The 17,829-nt window shown below is 40.6% G+C and overlaps 1 protein-coding gene across 2 annotated transcripts in view; it reads right to left on the bottom strand.

Moving 5' to 3' along the window:
* ERN1 (endoplasmic reticulum to nucleus signaling 1) overlaps nucleotides 1–17,829 on the bottom strand; it is a 33,073-nt gene that overhangs the window by 12,501 nt on the left and 2,743 nt on the right. For both annotated transcript variants that reach the window (XM_027654252.1, XM_027654253.1), the window contains exons 2-5: nucleotides 10,005–10,116; nucleotides 2,494–2,527; nucleotides 1,443–1,515; nucleotides 277–349 (exon numbers count right to left, since the gene is read on the bottom strand). In XM_027654252.1, coding sequence (XP_027510053.1) covers nucleotides 277–349; nucleotides 1,443–1,515; nucleotides 2,494–2,527; nucleotides 10,005–10,116 — 292 coding nt within the window. The remainder of the gene's footprint in view (nucleotides 1–276; nucleotides 350–1,442; nucleotides 1,516–2,493; nucleotides 2,528–10,004; nucleotides 10,117–17,829) is intronic.

The raw sequence follows: 17,829 nt of genomic DNA, 5'->3' as shown, positions 1-17,829 counted from the left end.
AAGCAGAAGTCACATCAAAAACAAACAAAAAACCCCATACAGGCTATTCACTGCTTAGAAAAGCTGTTTTCTCCTTCAGGAAAAGCAGTTGGGTTTTAATCTTCAAAGAGTAATTGAATTCTGTATTAATCAGATTTTTTGTCATCAGAAAGGCTTATGAAAAATCATAATTACTACCCAAAATAAAGCCTATTTCCTATTTCCCTGTCTGGGATTCTCTACATTTTGTAGTCATTGAACATCTTACAGTCTAAAGGAGATAAAATGTGAGCTCACCCATGTACAGGATCCCATCAGAACTGCGACAGGGAGATGCCTGCACCAGCTCTGGGATAGTAAATGGAAGTTTCTAGAGGAAAAACAAACAAGCAATAAAAGCTTCTTCACATTGATGTGACAGTCATCACATTCATTCACAGAAAAGGGTGACAGGTTTTTATTGGTTGGTTGTGTCAGGTCAGCCCTGCTCTGCAAACCTGGAGCAGAGGGAATTCTGCCCTGGGGAATTCACAGCAGGAGAAATGTAGGGAGAAGGGAGGAACTGCCTGGAGCCAAGACTGGGGGTCCAAGGTCTCCCATCAGCACCAACACTGTTGGTGTGGTTTAAATCCTCACCAGCAATGAGCATAAAATGCTTCCCCCTTGGACTAAGCAGGAACTAAAGGGAACTGTTGGGATAGGGAAGGAACAGGAATCTCCAACTATTTTATAATAGGGATTTTAAACAGAAATTACTGTAATTCAAAAAGAGAGATTATCAGAATAAAGGAATAGATTCGAAGAGATTGCTGCTCCCTGGATTCATCCAGGAAAGGTACCAGGAATAATTTTGCAAGTTCTGATCTGGCTGTTCTAGGGGGTGGGAGGAGTGGGGAGTAAATAAATATTTACTAAAATGTTTAACAACACTGAAGTTCTGAAAGGAAATCATCCAGCTGCCAGAGAAAAAAACCTGTGGGAAGCCAAACATTTTATCTGAGTGTCACCACAAAGTTTAAAAACGAAAGTCAAACGTTTGCCAGTAGCTGTGGGCTACAGGGACTGGGGACTACTCCAAAAGGTTCAGCACTTTTGTCTGCTTACTGCATCTTCAAAGGCACCTTCTAAAGGGGTCAGCACAGCACAGACATTAATCCTGCCTCTGGCAAATGGCTTTAGAAAATGAAGCATTTGGGTGAGAGTGACACATCTGGTATTATTTTGGGTACACCTTTCCCATCAAATCACACAGAGATTATTCAACATTTGGATAATACCACGTCAATTTTATTTTAGCAAGTTACAGGAAAGCTGCACGAGTGGACAAGATGTGGTGTTGGTATTTTCAAGCAGAAATCATTTCCTGACCATCCCATTCTGCTCTAATAAAATCAGTGTGTTTTCATTCTGCAGAGGTGGGGGGCTGACTGGGGCACTTCCCAGCAGAGAACTGAAATACTTACAGTCAGGCCTTCACTGTTCTTGCCCCCGAGTGTGTACAAACTGCCATCATTGGGGTCTGGGAGGAATGCTGGCCTGGGATTTAAACAGCAATTATAAGTGATAAAATGTACTGTGCTTCTCAGAGAACAGGAAAGTAACTGTGGTCAGTACTGGCTTTACAGACAAGTTCATCCAACACTAAATTTTTTATTTTTTATTATCCAGTTTTTGGAGTTTCATTTATTAATGTGAAAATTTAAGAATATAAAGAAGCTGCAGAACTAATATAATCTACGATTACTAATGCATTTGAAAATTCAAAGACCCAAACATGGCAGGCAATGACTTGAGTGAAAGCTTTTAAACAAGATTTATATGCTCTTAAAATGCCACAGAATTAAAACCAAACCAAATAAAAAATCCCAGAAAGCATAAGGAAGGCAAGAAACAAGAAAAGAGTTGCCAGAACTAAATTTGAGAGATAAAGGCAAACCCCTCCCAAACTACACAAATAAACCCAAATCCTGATGTCCAAGGTTCTATGATCAAAACCAAACCACACAAAAGAAAGGATGTCACCACTGACTTCACAGGCATAAAGTTAAAGCCCCAAACTTGGATTTTAGCTAGAAGTTAAATGTGAGATTGCTGGAGGCACCACTCTGAATTTACAGCTTGAGGGTGCTATTTGCAGATTCTGGTCGTGGTGGTGGTTGGTTTCCTGTGCTTCACTATTTTTAGTCTTTATTTGAGGGGAGTAAGTACAAACCCAGAGTCCCTCCCGAGCTGTCTCTGTCATTTCACAGCTCTCAGTTGTGGTACAGTCACCACCCTGATCCCCAAACTGAGCAAGGGCTCCAGAGAACAGGCTGCAGACACCATGTTTCCTCTTAGCTATTACAGGTAGCTAATTCTATCCTTTCTGTATCTGCTCCCAAAACCACCTCAAACTGACTCCTGCAAGGTTGGCAACTTCTCTAGAACACAGATTGTTTGGGTTCAAATTAAACCAAACTTTAAGACCTCAGTGAAAATCAAACAAGCAGCAAACAAGATAAAGGGAACACTTACTCCTCCACATGTATCGGCACCTGGAGCACAGGATCTGCACACACAGAAAAAGAAAAGGTCATAACACTGGCCATTCAATCCTTGAACTCACCAGGCACAGGGGTAAGGCAGGCCTGGCACACCTTGCTCCTCTTTGAAAGGCTGATGCCCAGTTTGGTAGTGCCACCTCAGCAGCCTCTGTGAAATTGGTTCAGAAAACGGGAAACTACAAAGCACCTGAGGAATTTTAAGCCTCCTGAAATTCATGCTCAGCTTTACCCACAATATATACCTCAAAATATCTGAGACCTTAACAAATCCTGAGTCATGATGCCAACACCACAGAAATACCCTGATTTATAAGACATACTCTGCAATTCCCAAGAGAAACAGGCCTATTTGCAGACAGTACCTCAGAAGGCCAGAAGAAGGAATCCTCAAAGTATCTGCACTTCCACAGGGAAAATCAAACCCTTACACTGGAATAAGCCTGGAGTAACAGGATGAAAGATGACCAGGCAAACACTGTTTATTCACCCCTTTCTGTCTCCATGCAAACATCATGATGCAACAGGAGGGAAATAAGAACAAAAACAGCGATGTTTTGAGAGCCTTTGATTGGGAAACTGGCACAGATTCTGGGCAGCCAGAGAGCACTGGGATATTTGCAGAGCTAAGCAAGACAAAACCAAGAAATTCAGGGTCCGTGACACCAGACTTACAAAGTCTGTCCCACTCTGCCCCACAGCAGCTGCTGGGTTTGATGGTAATACCTAGAACAACGTCCTGGTTTTACAGAACAGATTAAAACCACGTAAGAACCCCCTACCCAGACAGATCCCTGGCTGCAGCACAGCTGAAAACAGCCCTCACCCAAAGATATACAGAGAATATCAGAGACAGAAAGCAAGTTATGAGGGATAACAGTACAATTATCCTTACTTCATTGATTTCTGTTTACAACAGCAAACTCTTTCAAAGCAGCTTTGTTCAAAACATAGCTACATGGATGTAATTTTTTTCTCTTTAAGCCTATAAAACACTCCAGGTACATTCTCCAAGGTGTCAAAATAAACTCCATTGAATTCATTGAGAACCCAAGCACACATCAAAGGCCCTAAGAATAATTAACATTCAAACAAAGCAGTGACTCAGTGCTCTCTCTGTGTCTCTACAGATCACGCTGCTTAGTCAGACCTTTACTCCATTAACTACATCAAGCAATTCATTTCTATCCCTTGTGTGAAGAAAGTGGTTTCAGGATGTGCTGGGAGAGATGCCCCACACTCCAAACTTAATGTCAATTATTTCTCAGTGTTTGCTCCAAGTATTCCACAAGCTTTACGATATCTAAGTCTCTGTTGCTAAAGAAAAGCAGGTAAGAAAGAAGCATTTGCTGACCATCATACAAAGGGGATGAACTCGAGCACTCAAAGACCTTCTTGTCAGCAAAACACAAGAAAATAGTTTCTTGTTGGAATTAACTTCAGAAACTTTTCATTTTAATAAAAGGACTGTTTATTCTCGAAATGAAATGGTGGTGTGAAGTTGTTATGTGGAATTACAGTATAAAACTATTACCACATGAATCCAGCCCCAAACTCCCTCACTGCTCTGTTACTGCCCTGACACAACACACTCCTCAGCAGGAGGAGTGTGGGTTCCTCAAACTCATCAGTATTTCAGGGTTTTTTCCAAAGAATGCTCAGGAAAACCTGAACAATTACAGGAAATTTCAAAAGGCAGATTATGTTTTCTAGGAACTGATCCTGGTTTGTCCATGACATTTGCAGGACAGCCTAGTTCATAATGCTTTCCTACAGCTCCCTCTCTGCCTCAAAAAATACACTGAAAAATAGTAATACACTAAAGCATTTTTGGGCAAATTAATTTGTTTTCACTTAATTTTCTAAAACTGAGCAATCTATTTTTATCTACCAAAAAAAGTGCTCCACTCTGCTCCAGTTATCTCAAAGATCTGAGAATTTTGGCATAGTTTTATCGAGCACATAGTACCATAAAAGTGAAAGAACACACACACACACACACACACATGCAGTATTTACTTGCATTAATCTTTTACCCCCAAGCTTATCTTTCTGAAATGTATTGTAAAAATGTCACTTATAACAATTTCCAATTTCATCAGCCAATGTCTCCTCTAATAAAAGATGCCAGAAATCTCATGAATGTCTCTTCAACTCCTGTTTTTCTGGAGCACTGTTGGATATCAGATGACATGAAGGAAAGCCTTGTGGCAAATCCCAAGCTGTTCAGTGTGTACAGAAGCATCATTCTCATGAGAAAGTCCTTGAACTTCTCTTTAGTACCATCATGTGCTTCACCAGAAGTGAAAAAAATCCTGCTTTTCCTTGTTTTCTTAGTAACTGAAATTTGATTTACGAGCAATGATAAAGAGGAGGGAGATGGAACAGATTAAGAAGTTATTACAAAGCAGCAGGAATTTTTTTATCACAGGAACCAAAACACTGATTATTGTGATGGTTTCCTGCAGCACTGGGTGTCGTGTAAGAACTGTCAGGAAGCATTTCTTGGTATCTGATTCGTTTCCATCACATGGGGCTGTTCATGAGGAGTGAACACAAACCCAGGGAGGGTTCGTTTGCTGAAGTGAAAGGAATTCTCTCACTATCACCTTCCACCTGGAAAGACAGGCCTTGGAGAGCCATTTCTCTACATTTTTAGTTACTGGGGTGAAGCAAATTTTCTCATTTTCTTAACACTTTTATGATCCTGAACTCAGGTTGTAGCTCTGCAAAGATCCTTTGAAGACAGACAACGAGCCCTTCACGTTCACTTTCATGTGGGTTGGGCTGTGTTCCAACCCTATGTCAAAGTTTGTTTTGAAATAAGAACTCTGCTCTGAGATAAAAAGAGAATCTTGAGTTTAATTAATTGCTGCCAGGTTTTACAATAGTTTTCATATGCTTGAATACAGAGTAATAAAAGGATGACCTGGAACTGAAGTCACTCTGCTCCACAATGGGTCAAACCCAGAGTTCTTGCAAAAGTCAGAGAGTGAGGCCTGGTCTCCTCTCCAGCTGCTGCCCACTCAAGTGTTGACATGCTGGGACTGCAACCACGTCATCCTGCTTTCAAAATTTCCCTGAACTGCACTTCCCTGTAATTAGGTACAGTCACTGCAACAGCCCCATCTGTTCCAACGCCACCAGCAGGGTGATAACCCCTGAACAAAGCACTAACTATTCGGCATCAGAACAAAAGCTTTCCAAAGAAAACATGATAAAACTCGGATAAAAATGCATTTCTCTCTCCCTGAAGCTTCCATTCCCTGTACCAGCAGAAAAGTCAACTTTTTGCAGTGAACTACAGATGGATTTTGGTATGAAATCCTGTCCAAAAACCTTTCCACCTTCTTGACTAAGAAAACAAAGATGCCAAACCAACATTGATCCTAGATTACAAAGACTTATTTGAGAACTCCAAAACTTTATTTACAAGCAGTTCTTAGGGACCTGGTAACATAATGACTGTCCAGATATTTGGTAAATGATTATTGTTACAATTCCCCAGAATGAAGGTTTTGACCTGGCAGCAGCAGATGTCCCAGCCCAGTTTTGGTTGCATCACGGCCAGAATATATTTGTGAGTGGGCAGAGCACGTTTCAGGTTGTTCTAACCCATGCTTTGCATACATATATGGAAAAAGGCCAAATATACAACTTCTGAAACTATACCCATACTGCTAAATATAATGCATTTGACTTTTCTCCATATTTCACAAAGACATGATAAGATAAAATTTGTCCTTTGACCAAAATCCGAGTATTCTTTAACGTACAAGACAGAGTTGCCTGTTTTCATCACTGTAACGTGCCCAGTGACTCGAAAGGAGAAGTGGGAGATTCTGAAACAGAGTTGGAATGAGCTGGAAAAAACGGTTTCCTGGCCTGAGGCCACACCATAAGGTCTGGGCTAACGGGCCAACTTAAAACCATGTCAGCCTTCCCTGCTGTTGCAATCACAGCAAATGAGGTTAGAGGTACAAACTATGCTCTGGAAATTCCTGAAAACCATCCTGTCCTACAGTTGTTTTGCTTTGACAATCCTTACTAATTTGCAATTATGCTATTTCCATATATTTAGGCTAACTATTTACAAAGATATTCCTTCTTGCCTGGGAAAAACCACTGCTACAAAAGCAGGACCTACAGATCTCAGACTTTCCCTTTTAAAATCTACATGTGGCATCCCATTAATAGATAAAGTCTTTCTATCTTTATCTTATCACAGAGTCCACTGAAGTCCACAAGTTATAAGTAAGGTACTGGAAATCCAAACCTTCTAAATTGATTGTGGGCCATCAATTTTTGATTACTGCAGAGAACTGAGAGTCGTAACAAAATTTCTGCTGGTTCTAAATCTAGATCCAAATCTGTATATATTAAATATTCTTCTGGTCAAATACTTTGAATCAGTTCTCAAGGGAAAAGCTTTTAAGGAGCTGCTGAATGAAAAGAGATCTCTTTGAACAGTGCAGAAGGACACACAGAAGTGACTCTCAGAACAGAGAAACAGCCTGTCCAGGAGCACAGTCTAGAACAACTGCATCTTTAACATCTCCAGTTCAATATTCTATTCATTAAACTAAGCCCTTGAGTTAACAGAGACATACAGGATGAGTTTTACAAAGATGTGAGGGAATAGGACAGTCATAAAATCACACTCTTAAAGCTCACACCGAAATCAGAACTGTGAACACGAGGTCTGACACCAGAGCATTCTCCTGATTCTGCCTTGCCAGCAGGGCTTCCAAAGAGGTCTGTAGGAAATGACAGAAGTTGTTTCACTTCCAGCAATTTTGGGGAAGATAATTCCTCCTGAGGAACCTTACTGAGGATGTTCACTAAGGATCTTGCTAGAGGCCAGTGCAGAAAACAAGGGAGCCTGCAGGAGCCTGTCCCACTGTCACCTGGCACTGATGGCTCCTGGTGTGGGTCAGAGGTGGCACCAAAAGCCTTGTTTAGCCTCAGACCCGAAATGTGCCACAGCTTTTCAATGCCCTTTCCAACGAGTGCCTTCAACACAAGGTATGAGTTCTTTCTACAGTCTTTCCAACCATACTCCAGCTTTCCAAGGCCCAGGGAAAGAGCAGCAACAGTTACACCCGGTCACTGAAAAATCCTGAGAGCTGTCAGAGAGCAGGAACCATCGAAGCCAACAGAGGAAATGAAAGTACTGAGCACCCTCAACAAATAAGTTCCCAGGGACACACCTTATTTCAGTGGAAAGTCCTATTCCCAAGTGACCCATTTTTTGCTTTATGGGGAGCACAAGTATTCCAGGTGCCTTTCTTGCCAGCACTAAGTGAAGGCAGGAAACCCAAACCCGTTATTGTGGTGATAAGCACTGGCTCATTTACTCTGCAAACCTAAGATAAGCTTCAGCATTAAATTAAAACAAGCCACACAGGGCAAGATTTTCATGTTTGTTTAAGCACTGCCTGATAATGAACAGTGCCTTGGTTTCTTCCCCCAATGAAAATAAAATGTACCTGAATTGCCCTTTGTTAAATACCTTGCTGCTTAAGTGCAGTAATAAAATGTTCCCTTCCTGGTGGATGCCAATGCAGCACTTCAGGTGACCTCCTCAAACGTGAGCTACAACACACGGTTCATTTTTCTGGTAATCAGGATAAAATGGCACCTGCAAGAACACTGCAGTGCAGGCAGCTTCCTACTGGTAATTCTCTGCAACACTGCCAGATATTGGTGACAGAGAGGGTGCACCCAGCAACTGTATCACACACTAATATTAACACTGAATCCTGCACTATTAAATCTCTCCAGGGATTGAGCACAGAAAGTTGGTGAGGACTTGCATGATTTATTTGTTTCCAGCTGTTGGGCTTCCCACCCACAGAGCGACCACACATGCAGAATCATAGCAAGTTTTGCAAAAATAAATAAAACCTCTCCCATTAAAAATTAATTTACCAATTTATATGCACAGGCCCTTGTTCCATGTCCACTTAGCTAAGTTAACTCAGGAGGCATCTTGGAACAATGACAGCTACCACTAATTTTTTTTTCACTGACCCTTGTGTGTTGCTCTGTTGCACAGAAATAAAGTAACGGGCAATAAGTGCTTTCCAAAAATCAAGTGAACACCCTTCACGTACATAAATTGCAGAATAATTTATAGTTAGCAACAGAGAGAACACAAGGAGTGCTATAAAACTGGATAATCCAGTCTGGCAGTTCTACTGTACCAACTAGAGTTTTGCAACCTTTTTAAACAAGGGAAGTTCCTTGAGCAACACACTGACAAGGATCCTTGTTGATCCTTGTCGTTACCAAAGTGGGATCATTTCTTCCTCAAAACACCTCTTTGCCACTTAGTAAGTCTGGCTGCAAACTAATGCCAGTTGTGGTACCTTTCTAGGCCAGGACTAAGTAGTGAATGTTTGTGTCAGTGGAATGAGTTTCTCTTAGCACTGCAGTAGCCTCTAGCAACAACAAAGCAGGAGATGGATAACTTGCCTTAGCAAGGGAAAGGAGGGGTCTAAATTTTAACAGCAGACAGGGCAGAAAATGCCATCACACCTATTAACCAGGATCCTTCAAGAAAATACTTGCTCACCCCCTTTTTACTCCAAGAGGAGCTACAAAAGCCTTTGCTCATTTAAGAAGTTAACTTTTTGTCTGCTGGATTTGCTTTCCAATATGAGTGGTTTCACAAAGAACAGCAGCTGGTTTGTACTGCAGACATCAGATATGCACAGTCCATTTCCCACCATTTCAGCTCACCTGCTGAACCAAGAGCAGGTTTAAAAATAGAGGACAGAATGATGCAACCACTGACTCCCTGCATTTGAGCATTTGACCTTCTATCTAATTTATTTCCAGAAGTGAAGAGAAAGTGCTGCTATCACCTCTGCCATATGTCACGAGTCCCACTATATAAACCAAATATGTATTAACTACCAAATTTTTCATGAAGACAGCTCTGCTCAGTAATAAAAATTACAAAATCCATTCCAGTCACTGAGCAATGTTAAATTTCTTTACACAAGTGTAGTGCTTTTATTTAAAAATCTGTGCCATTCCCAAACATCTATTATAGGAAAAATCCCCAAGGTTTACAGATATGCACTGTACTAGTGAATGCAGGGTATTCCAGAGGCAGGATCATGCAATCCCTTTGCCATCAGCTCCACAAGCTGACACATCTATTGCTCTATGCTTGCTTATATTGCACTCATTCCCATAAAACATGTTACCTACCAATGATACCACTACAGCTTTAACATTCTGGGGGAAAAACAAACAAACAAACAAACCCACAAACCTAAAAACACCACACACAAACCTGGAAAACATCTGCAAGTGAAATTATGAAGGTGAACATAACTCCAGAAACACTGTAGCTTAATTCTGGAACAAGAGCAAAATTAAGAAAGTATTTACCAGGTCCTACAACAGTTGGAATTACCCATTAATTTGTCTGTTATTACTGCTATTGAGGGTACTAGGACACCTCCTGCTCACCTTCTTTTAAAGTCCATTTGATGGCTCCTGTCCTCTTGCTCACAGCATGCAAACTGCCATCCAGGGTTGAGACAAACAGCAATGTTTCTGGCACAGTTACTGAGCTGGTGTTCTGCAAAACAAAAATCCAGATGCTGAATGTAATTATTTACTACAGAGTTTACTCATAACTGTCAAACAGTACATGGGCTACAACTTCCCTTTTTTTAAGTGCACGGACTGAACAACTTTTTTTTGAATTCAGTGAGTTTTGGTTTGGTTTGGTTCAGTTTGCTGTCAGCACTGTAGATCTTACTGTGTTCAGTTCCCCTAGAAACAAAGTGGGACGTGCTTTAACTCCACCTCCATTTGCAGTTTTGCACCTCCTGTCTCCCAACACTATTTCTGCAGAAGAGAGTAAATAACACTGTTTAGGGAAGCCCATGTGTGTGAACACATCCACAGACACCCTGAGAGAGCAGCAGGCTGAGGGTTCAAACCTCAACTTGACATTCTAACCCTTCTGGCCCTGGGACATGTCACTCTGGATTTATGGGATATGGAACAGTTTGGTGCCGCCTCTCCTCCCTCCAGCCCAAACAGTTTTTGAGCCTGGATACTGCAGAGTGTGGAATTTTATTAAAAGGGCATCACACAAACATTGAGGACTCAGAACTGTGCAGTTCTTGTGGGAACAGCAAGGCCAAGTCCAAGGTGTCTCATCACACAAAGCAAAACAAACATGTTAATTTAATGCCTGCCTTCTCTTCCTAACTAAAGATGATCCCATACACTCTAGGAATTACCAATTTCCACTTCCCAAGTCTCAAGTTTTCACTCAAGTAACTTGTCATTTTTAGGCTGTATCTGCATTGCTCATCTGCAAACGTGCCACCTCCCACAGTTCAGAAGTTTCACAGTTAAATATAATTCTTAACCTACCACATGAAACGAAAGTGTATTCATTTTACATCATTAACAACATCTTTGATGACTCAAATGGTAAAAAACCAATTATTGGTCATGTTAGAATTACTGCAAAGCAAAATACTTAATTGCCAAATGAAAATGCATGGACATAAGAGTAACTTTCTTTGAAAAACTATACATTTTAGTGTAATTCAAGTAAAGCATTAGACTTTCAGGTAAAGCACAAAGCCAGAAGGATAATATAACACAGTAATAACTACCCAATGTTCAGGTTGCACCTATAAATATTGCACATGCTTCTTTCCAGTCATAATCAGCTGGAACAGACAATTGTAAAATACACAGTGCAGAAAAAATGAAAGTACAAATCAACAGTACACAAACCACAGATCAGGAATAACTGCAGAAAAAATGGGAGAAGTATCTTAACACATAAATATAATTTTCATTACCTGACACTGTTAAATTATGCAGGCTGCCCAGTCATCTGCACTTAGATAAAATATTTACGGCTGCACTGGGATTAAACTTTGCAGTGTTTGTTCAAACAGCAACAGTGAGTACCAGTTCCTCTCATGCTGCCCTACAAAATATGCAGCTCAAGATGTTACAAAGCAGAACTGAACTCAGAGTATCTCTCAAGCTCAATGACCTGACTGGATGTAAGAACAAGGGCAAAAAGAAAATATAGCTGCTAAAGACAAGAAATTGAAATTACTGAAGTTCCTTTAAACTGCAGGTGGGAATTTGACCCAGAATGTAATGACTAGTGTTGAAGTTCAGTTGCAAATAAAATACAACACAGAGCAAATTCACCCCATTTTATCTTTATAGAGACTAAGATTGTTTTTCTAGACTACTCCTTATTCTCTGCACAAGTGTTATCTTTTATCTTATCTTACAGAATCAGAACATTCTCCACAAAGCATGTTCTCTTCCTGTCTTCTTAGTGAGAAATAAAAGTGTGTCATCTCCCCCCAAAATAATCTGTAAAATAACCACCATGATTGAGGTGGGTATCACATATCAGGAACATGTAGCACACGGAACACTACTTGCTGCAGATGTGTAGATTTAACATTTGAATATCTATTTATTGTGGCATCAAGGCTACAGAAATGATGGAATTATATGTGGGCTCTGAAACTCTCATCAGAACATCAGTAGCCAGTATTGTGCTCCAGATTAGTGACATTTGAGAAGGTTGGTAGGATTTGGGACCAAACAGAAAGTAGGAACATGCCAAGTGCTCCTCTGCACACTCTGCATTCTGAGTAGGAAAACTTCTGTGCTTCCCTCAGTCACTTACAAACTGAACTACAAAGAAAGAAAACCATGAGGGATGAAGCCAATCATGCAAATTCCTGTTGAAAACCAGATGAACACCTGAGTGTTGCCACGGGCAGAACGACCCAGAGAGTTCTCAGATATGACCGAGATCATGAAATCACAACAGCTTTTTTAAGCTTTGTTTTAAGATCCTTGGTGTGGGGGAAAAGCACCACTCCCATCTCCCACCCCATGGACATCGCTCCATGGACAACAGGGAGATGTGAACCTTTCCTGGGACAGCAGGACTGAAGGGAACCATCCCTGGAAGAGCCAGGAGATCCACCAAGCCAGGGAAACCACCTGCCCTGGGCTCAGCTCTGCTCCCTGCCTGAGGAGTGTCACTGGGAGTGAAACCAGCAGGAGGCACAGAAAGGTTCTGGCACACGTGTGCATCGTTTCCCTTTAAAATACACTGAATTTCCAGAGCTTTCCTTCACCTCCCCCGGAGCTCTGTGTTTCAGTTTTACTGCTTCTCAAAGGCTTTCTTATATTCAACCATCAAAGTCACATTGATGTGGTCACTGCAACCCTGAGTGTCACAGATATCATCTCCTTTGGGTGAAAGACTGAACACAGGGCAAATTTCATTAGGTCTTCCTTACTTCAAAAGTTGTATTTGAACACAGGTGAAATACATAAAATACTATGCATTAAAAACCTTCCTTTCACTCTTACTGTTCAAAGCACATGTTATCATGCAGTGAGATTACCCAGCTCAGTAACACACTGACACTGCTGAAGCTTATGACCCAAATTTAAAAAACCCCAATGACTGTAGACTTTGCAATGCAATATTACTCATTTATTTTGACCAACGTCTGCAGCAGTCACTTGGAGAAGGCTAGGGAATTAGTATGGAAAAAAGGTTTTATTCTTTCAAACTGTATCAAACAATGGCCATAAAAATGAACAGATTATTTAAATAATTACATGTGTTTCACCCAGACTCAGAAATAAAAAACACTTTCTCCTGATTTTATTTGTGACTTTTCTCAGTGGCTGGAGACTGTGGTATCAAGGTTGCAAATACCCAACAGATTTTATTTTGAACACAAAGCTTTATAATTAATTAGTTAATTGATTAATTAAAGTCTGGGATTAGCACTGTTATGAAAAGCTATGGAAACTATAAAACTCTGCATGTACAAGCCAAATTTGTTTTCCTTTTTGTGTGAAGTATGTAAGAACATTGTCCACCACAAAAATCATAGTCTCAGGTCTGAGACAGACTCTTTATACAAAGTGGTATCAGAGATCCTGTCCTCCCTCCCTGCAGGGGTGGGGTCTCAACTCCTGTGTTGCAATGCAAGTTCCTGAAAGAGATTTTTATTTCATATTATAATTTTATTTCTGAGAAGACACAACGACTGAATGCAAGAAAAATATGTCAAGACATGAAACAACTAAGCAAAAATAATTTAGTGAACAAAGAAAATGAGACAGAATGAAAACCTGGTTTGGTTCTTCTCTCATTTCATCTGAAACTGCCATAAGGTCTATTTTAACAACTGCCTTCTTTGGAATTCAGGGAGAGCTTCTACTGCCTTGGCAGTCTGTACTCATAACAATCTTCCACATCGACAGCCGTGTTAAGTGAAGGGTTTACAACATTTTGAAATTACTTGGGGACTGCTTTAGAATTAATTTTTAATAATTTCATTCAAAAGACAAATTTTCAAGCTCCCATTGGATTTAAATTTGACAAAAGCTCTAAAGGCTCTAAAGTGCTGACTGCTAATAATCCATACCAACGTAAAATTTGGGACTAAACAGAAAACAGCATTTTTAAGCTAGAATTGAAAGATACTGTCTAATAGAAATGCACTTTATAAATACTTGTCAACCCTTGCATAAGAACCTCCCTCTCAGTCGAGATCCACCATATCTTTAGATAAAGCATTTTAGAAAGCCAAGTAACAAAATTACTCAAACCAATTCTGAAGGACCCGTGGAGTCAAAGGCAGGTCAGTGAAAGCTGCAGAACAAGTTCTGGGGTGTGTGTGGTGTAGTTCAGTGTCCAGGTGATAACATCTTCCTTCACCCCCACAGCACCAACTTCTCTAAGGGCAAAGCAATGCCCCAGTTTGTTTTATTGTCTTAGAAGCAAACAGATCCCCAGAGCAATAACTTCACCCATTAATTCCTCTGGTTAAAGCCAGCACTTCAGAAATGCAGGTCACCACACAGGCACGAGCCCTGCTGCAGCCAGTGGGAACAGCAGACACAAAACCAGGGCACTCTGTTCCTTGAGGTCACAGCTCTGCAACCCAGAAATGTGTTTTGCTGTGGGGGTGACACCACAAGAGGTTCCTCAAGTATGAACAAGGAACAAGAAAAGGCTTCACAGTGACACTGTGATGGTGTGTGCTGACTGCAAGAACTGGTACTGACCTCAAAGAAGTAACTGAGTGCCCACCAGTGAATAAATCAGTGCCATGTGTTACCAGGTAAATAATTTTCTCTTTTATGAGTCTGAAGTAGCAACAGATATGCACCAAACTTAATGTGCTGGGTTGATGGATGATAAAGGATGGATGGTTTGCTAACTGTAACTTACAGCTTCAGGATTTCTTTGGCAATGCTTGGCTTACACAACCAAAATATTGACAAGATATATAATCACTCAAGGAAAAAAAAACCTATATTCCTCACTCCATAATTAGCTTAATATTCATCAGGCTGTACACTTGCACTTTACTAAAAACCAGTAAACCAACTTCAGCATTAACAGCTCCAGACACTTTCCTCCCAATAACAAAAGGCCTACACCATAATTTATGCTACTGGAGCCACAACTAAAACCAAGGAGGACACAAAGCAAAATATTTTTAGACATTAGCACACACTGCAAGCACTTGGCATATTCATCCCAGATAGCCTATGATTCATTACCCTGGTTTTGACAGCTATCTCATTACACTGCCAGGCTAAAGCCTAAAACTCCCTGTGCATAATAAAACCAGGCCATGAAGAAAGTCTTTGTGAAATTCAGAAAACTACTGGGGGGAGTTTTTCAGCATAACTAATAATGAAGTTAATATATGAAAGAGAGCTGACAAAAATATATTTTATCTTCTTTGGAAAGCTAAATCAATTCTACAGATCTTTTAATCTTAGACAAATTCCAATTAGCTATTTCTCATCAGGCTGTAACCCAGTTCAGGGGGTTCTCATTCATACACCCACTCCTACTGCAATAGGAAAAACTGAAGGCTACAAGAGGTCACCCCAACTGCCCTCTCCTCCCAGATGAGCTTTCAACCTTGATTCTCTCTGTAAAACCCAAACTTATTTCAGTAGCCACAAGAACACCAGCAATCCAAGGGCAGAGTTATAAACACGTAGCACATCATTTACACTCCAGGCCAGAGCTGTCCACGCTAATTTTAAATGTGCAAGACAAATTTACATCCCCCACCCTCAAAAACCCCCAGACCCTATTAGACTATTTTTTTGAGCAGCCAAGGAGACCTGCAACTCAAATAAAACACATCACTGCTAGTTAACACAGTGCTTGAGCATGTCCTCTGTAAACCTTCACGGGGTTTCACACCTATCAGTTCCCTGGGCAAACACCTCGTGCTGAGAGAAAGAACACTCCAGAAGGAAACACACCTGGCTGAGGTTGGGATTTTCCCGTGTCAGGAGCTGCCTGCACACAAACCCAGCACTGAAACCTGTCCCACCGGCTGCAGGAGGGACAGACTCGTGTTCCAAATGCCACTTTAATCCCAGAGAGGTTGTTATTTTCCAGTTGCACTGACTCCATGCTAAAACAGAATCAGGCACAGTTTGGAACGTCCAGGGCTCACAACAACAAGGTTCTTTTCAATGTAAAGGGAGCTGTAAATCATTAGTGTATTATATCGATGGTGGCTGTTATTTACTGACAGCTCTACTGCATTTCTCACTGCTGTATCTGAGATTTCACCCTTTCATAATGTGGATGGCAGGTAACCAACAGTATAGTTAACAGACAAGGAAAATACAGAGCAGCAGATCACCACCACTACTCATAGAAGAAATCTAAAGAAAACAATCTGCAAAGTCTTTAGGCAGTCTCGTGTTTTTACATTACCTCAACACCAAGGATCGTGTGCCAGTCTTTTCCATGGGAATTTATTACTCAAGTGACAAGAATAGTTTTAAATAAGCCTTCACTGTTAAACGGGTTAATCACAGGTGAGGTGACTGGGACTGAGTTCACAGAAATTAAAACCAGTTCTGAAAAGGGACTGGAGTTGGGCAATAGATTTCAACTTTGAAGTCACAGTGAGGATCTACAGCTGGCAGAGCAAAAAGAGCAGGGAGAGAGCCAAGAAAAGAAATAGAAACGGAGAACCTGAGATCAGATATTGAGTTGAGGTGGCAGGGCAGGGAGACCAAGGGGAGAGAGAAATCCACAGAAAAAGGGCTGAATTCTACCAGGGTATGAGTCTATTTTTTTGTGACTGTGCAAGTAAAAATATACAAAATTTATTAATATCTGTTGATTTGAAAAGCATTTTTAGTATTTAAAAATACTTATTACTGTTTTTACTGAGTACTGTTTTTAAAACTTCAAGAGTTAAAAATCAGTGTTTCCCTTGCAAAATCTGAAGCCCAAATCTGGAGAGACCTCAGTTCAACCTCACAGTCCAGATTAAGACAAACACATTAGCACCGTACAATAAAGATTCTAAAGTATTTTTTGTTGACAGCCTGCATTTAATTTTTTTTCAGTTTCCTAACGAAGTAACAACAGTAGGTATGTTACACAGCTTCACTGCTAATGTGTTTACTTTACTTTTAAAGAAGGGGAGTGGAGCTATTATATCCCAGGTGAAAAACAAAGCCTTCAGCTTTGCTTAACCCGAACTATAACCCCATATCTTACTTACTCCAGTATTTTCAGGTAACAATGAACAATCCATCAAAGAACAGAACCTCAAACTTTCCTCTGCTACATTCGAGTACAATGAAAACAGTAAATGCCAGGTGGCCTTTTTCATTGTCTCCTGATCTGGAGCACTTGCAAACAAGAGCACCTTTCAGAAGTGAATTTTTGAACTTAGCTTTCCATCTCAGTACACACACAACAGACAGCACCCACTGTAAAGTACACTGTTTAAAATTATTACCTCTGTAAAAATAATCTGCTCAGCATTCCATCTGCTTTGCATCAGTTTCCCTATTTCATGCACTTTTATTGCTCCACCTATAGCAATACCTTACAACAAACCTGGTTATTTCTTAAGAGGTTTTGTAGGGCAGTGACTCGTGCACTTTGTCTTTCACCTTTGAATTCAAAACTGTGGCCTGGTTTGGATCCCAACCAACCACATGTAAATTTAATGCACATTGCTGCGTTTGCTCTGGAAACAGAGCAACCAAAATGCCATGACTGGGCCTGTAACCCATCATTTGCATTTGGTTATCAATATATATGCAATGCTGGGGTTTTTTTCAGAAAGAAAACAAGCCCCATTAATTACAAGGAGGCAGAGCAAAGACCTTCCAGGATCTCCCTGGTTCCTATACCAATCTACATAGGTTCAGTTTTTAAAAGTTTCTTTGTACTACTGTTTCAAAAGTTTCTCTGTAC

This window comes from Corapipo altera, unplaced genomic scaffold, assembly GCF_003945725.1.
Source record: "Corapipo altera isolate COAL_440 unplaced genomic scaffold, ASM394572v1 343, whole genome shotgun sequence".
NCBI classification, from domain to species: Eukaryota; Metazoa; Chordata; class Aves; order Passeriformes; family Pipridae; genus Corapipo; species Corapipo altera.
The sequence above is the reverse complement of the archived record's forward strand: the minus strand, read 5'-3'. Positions and strand labels throughout refer to the sequence as shown.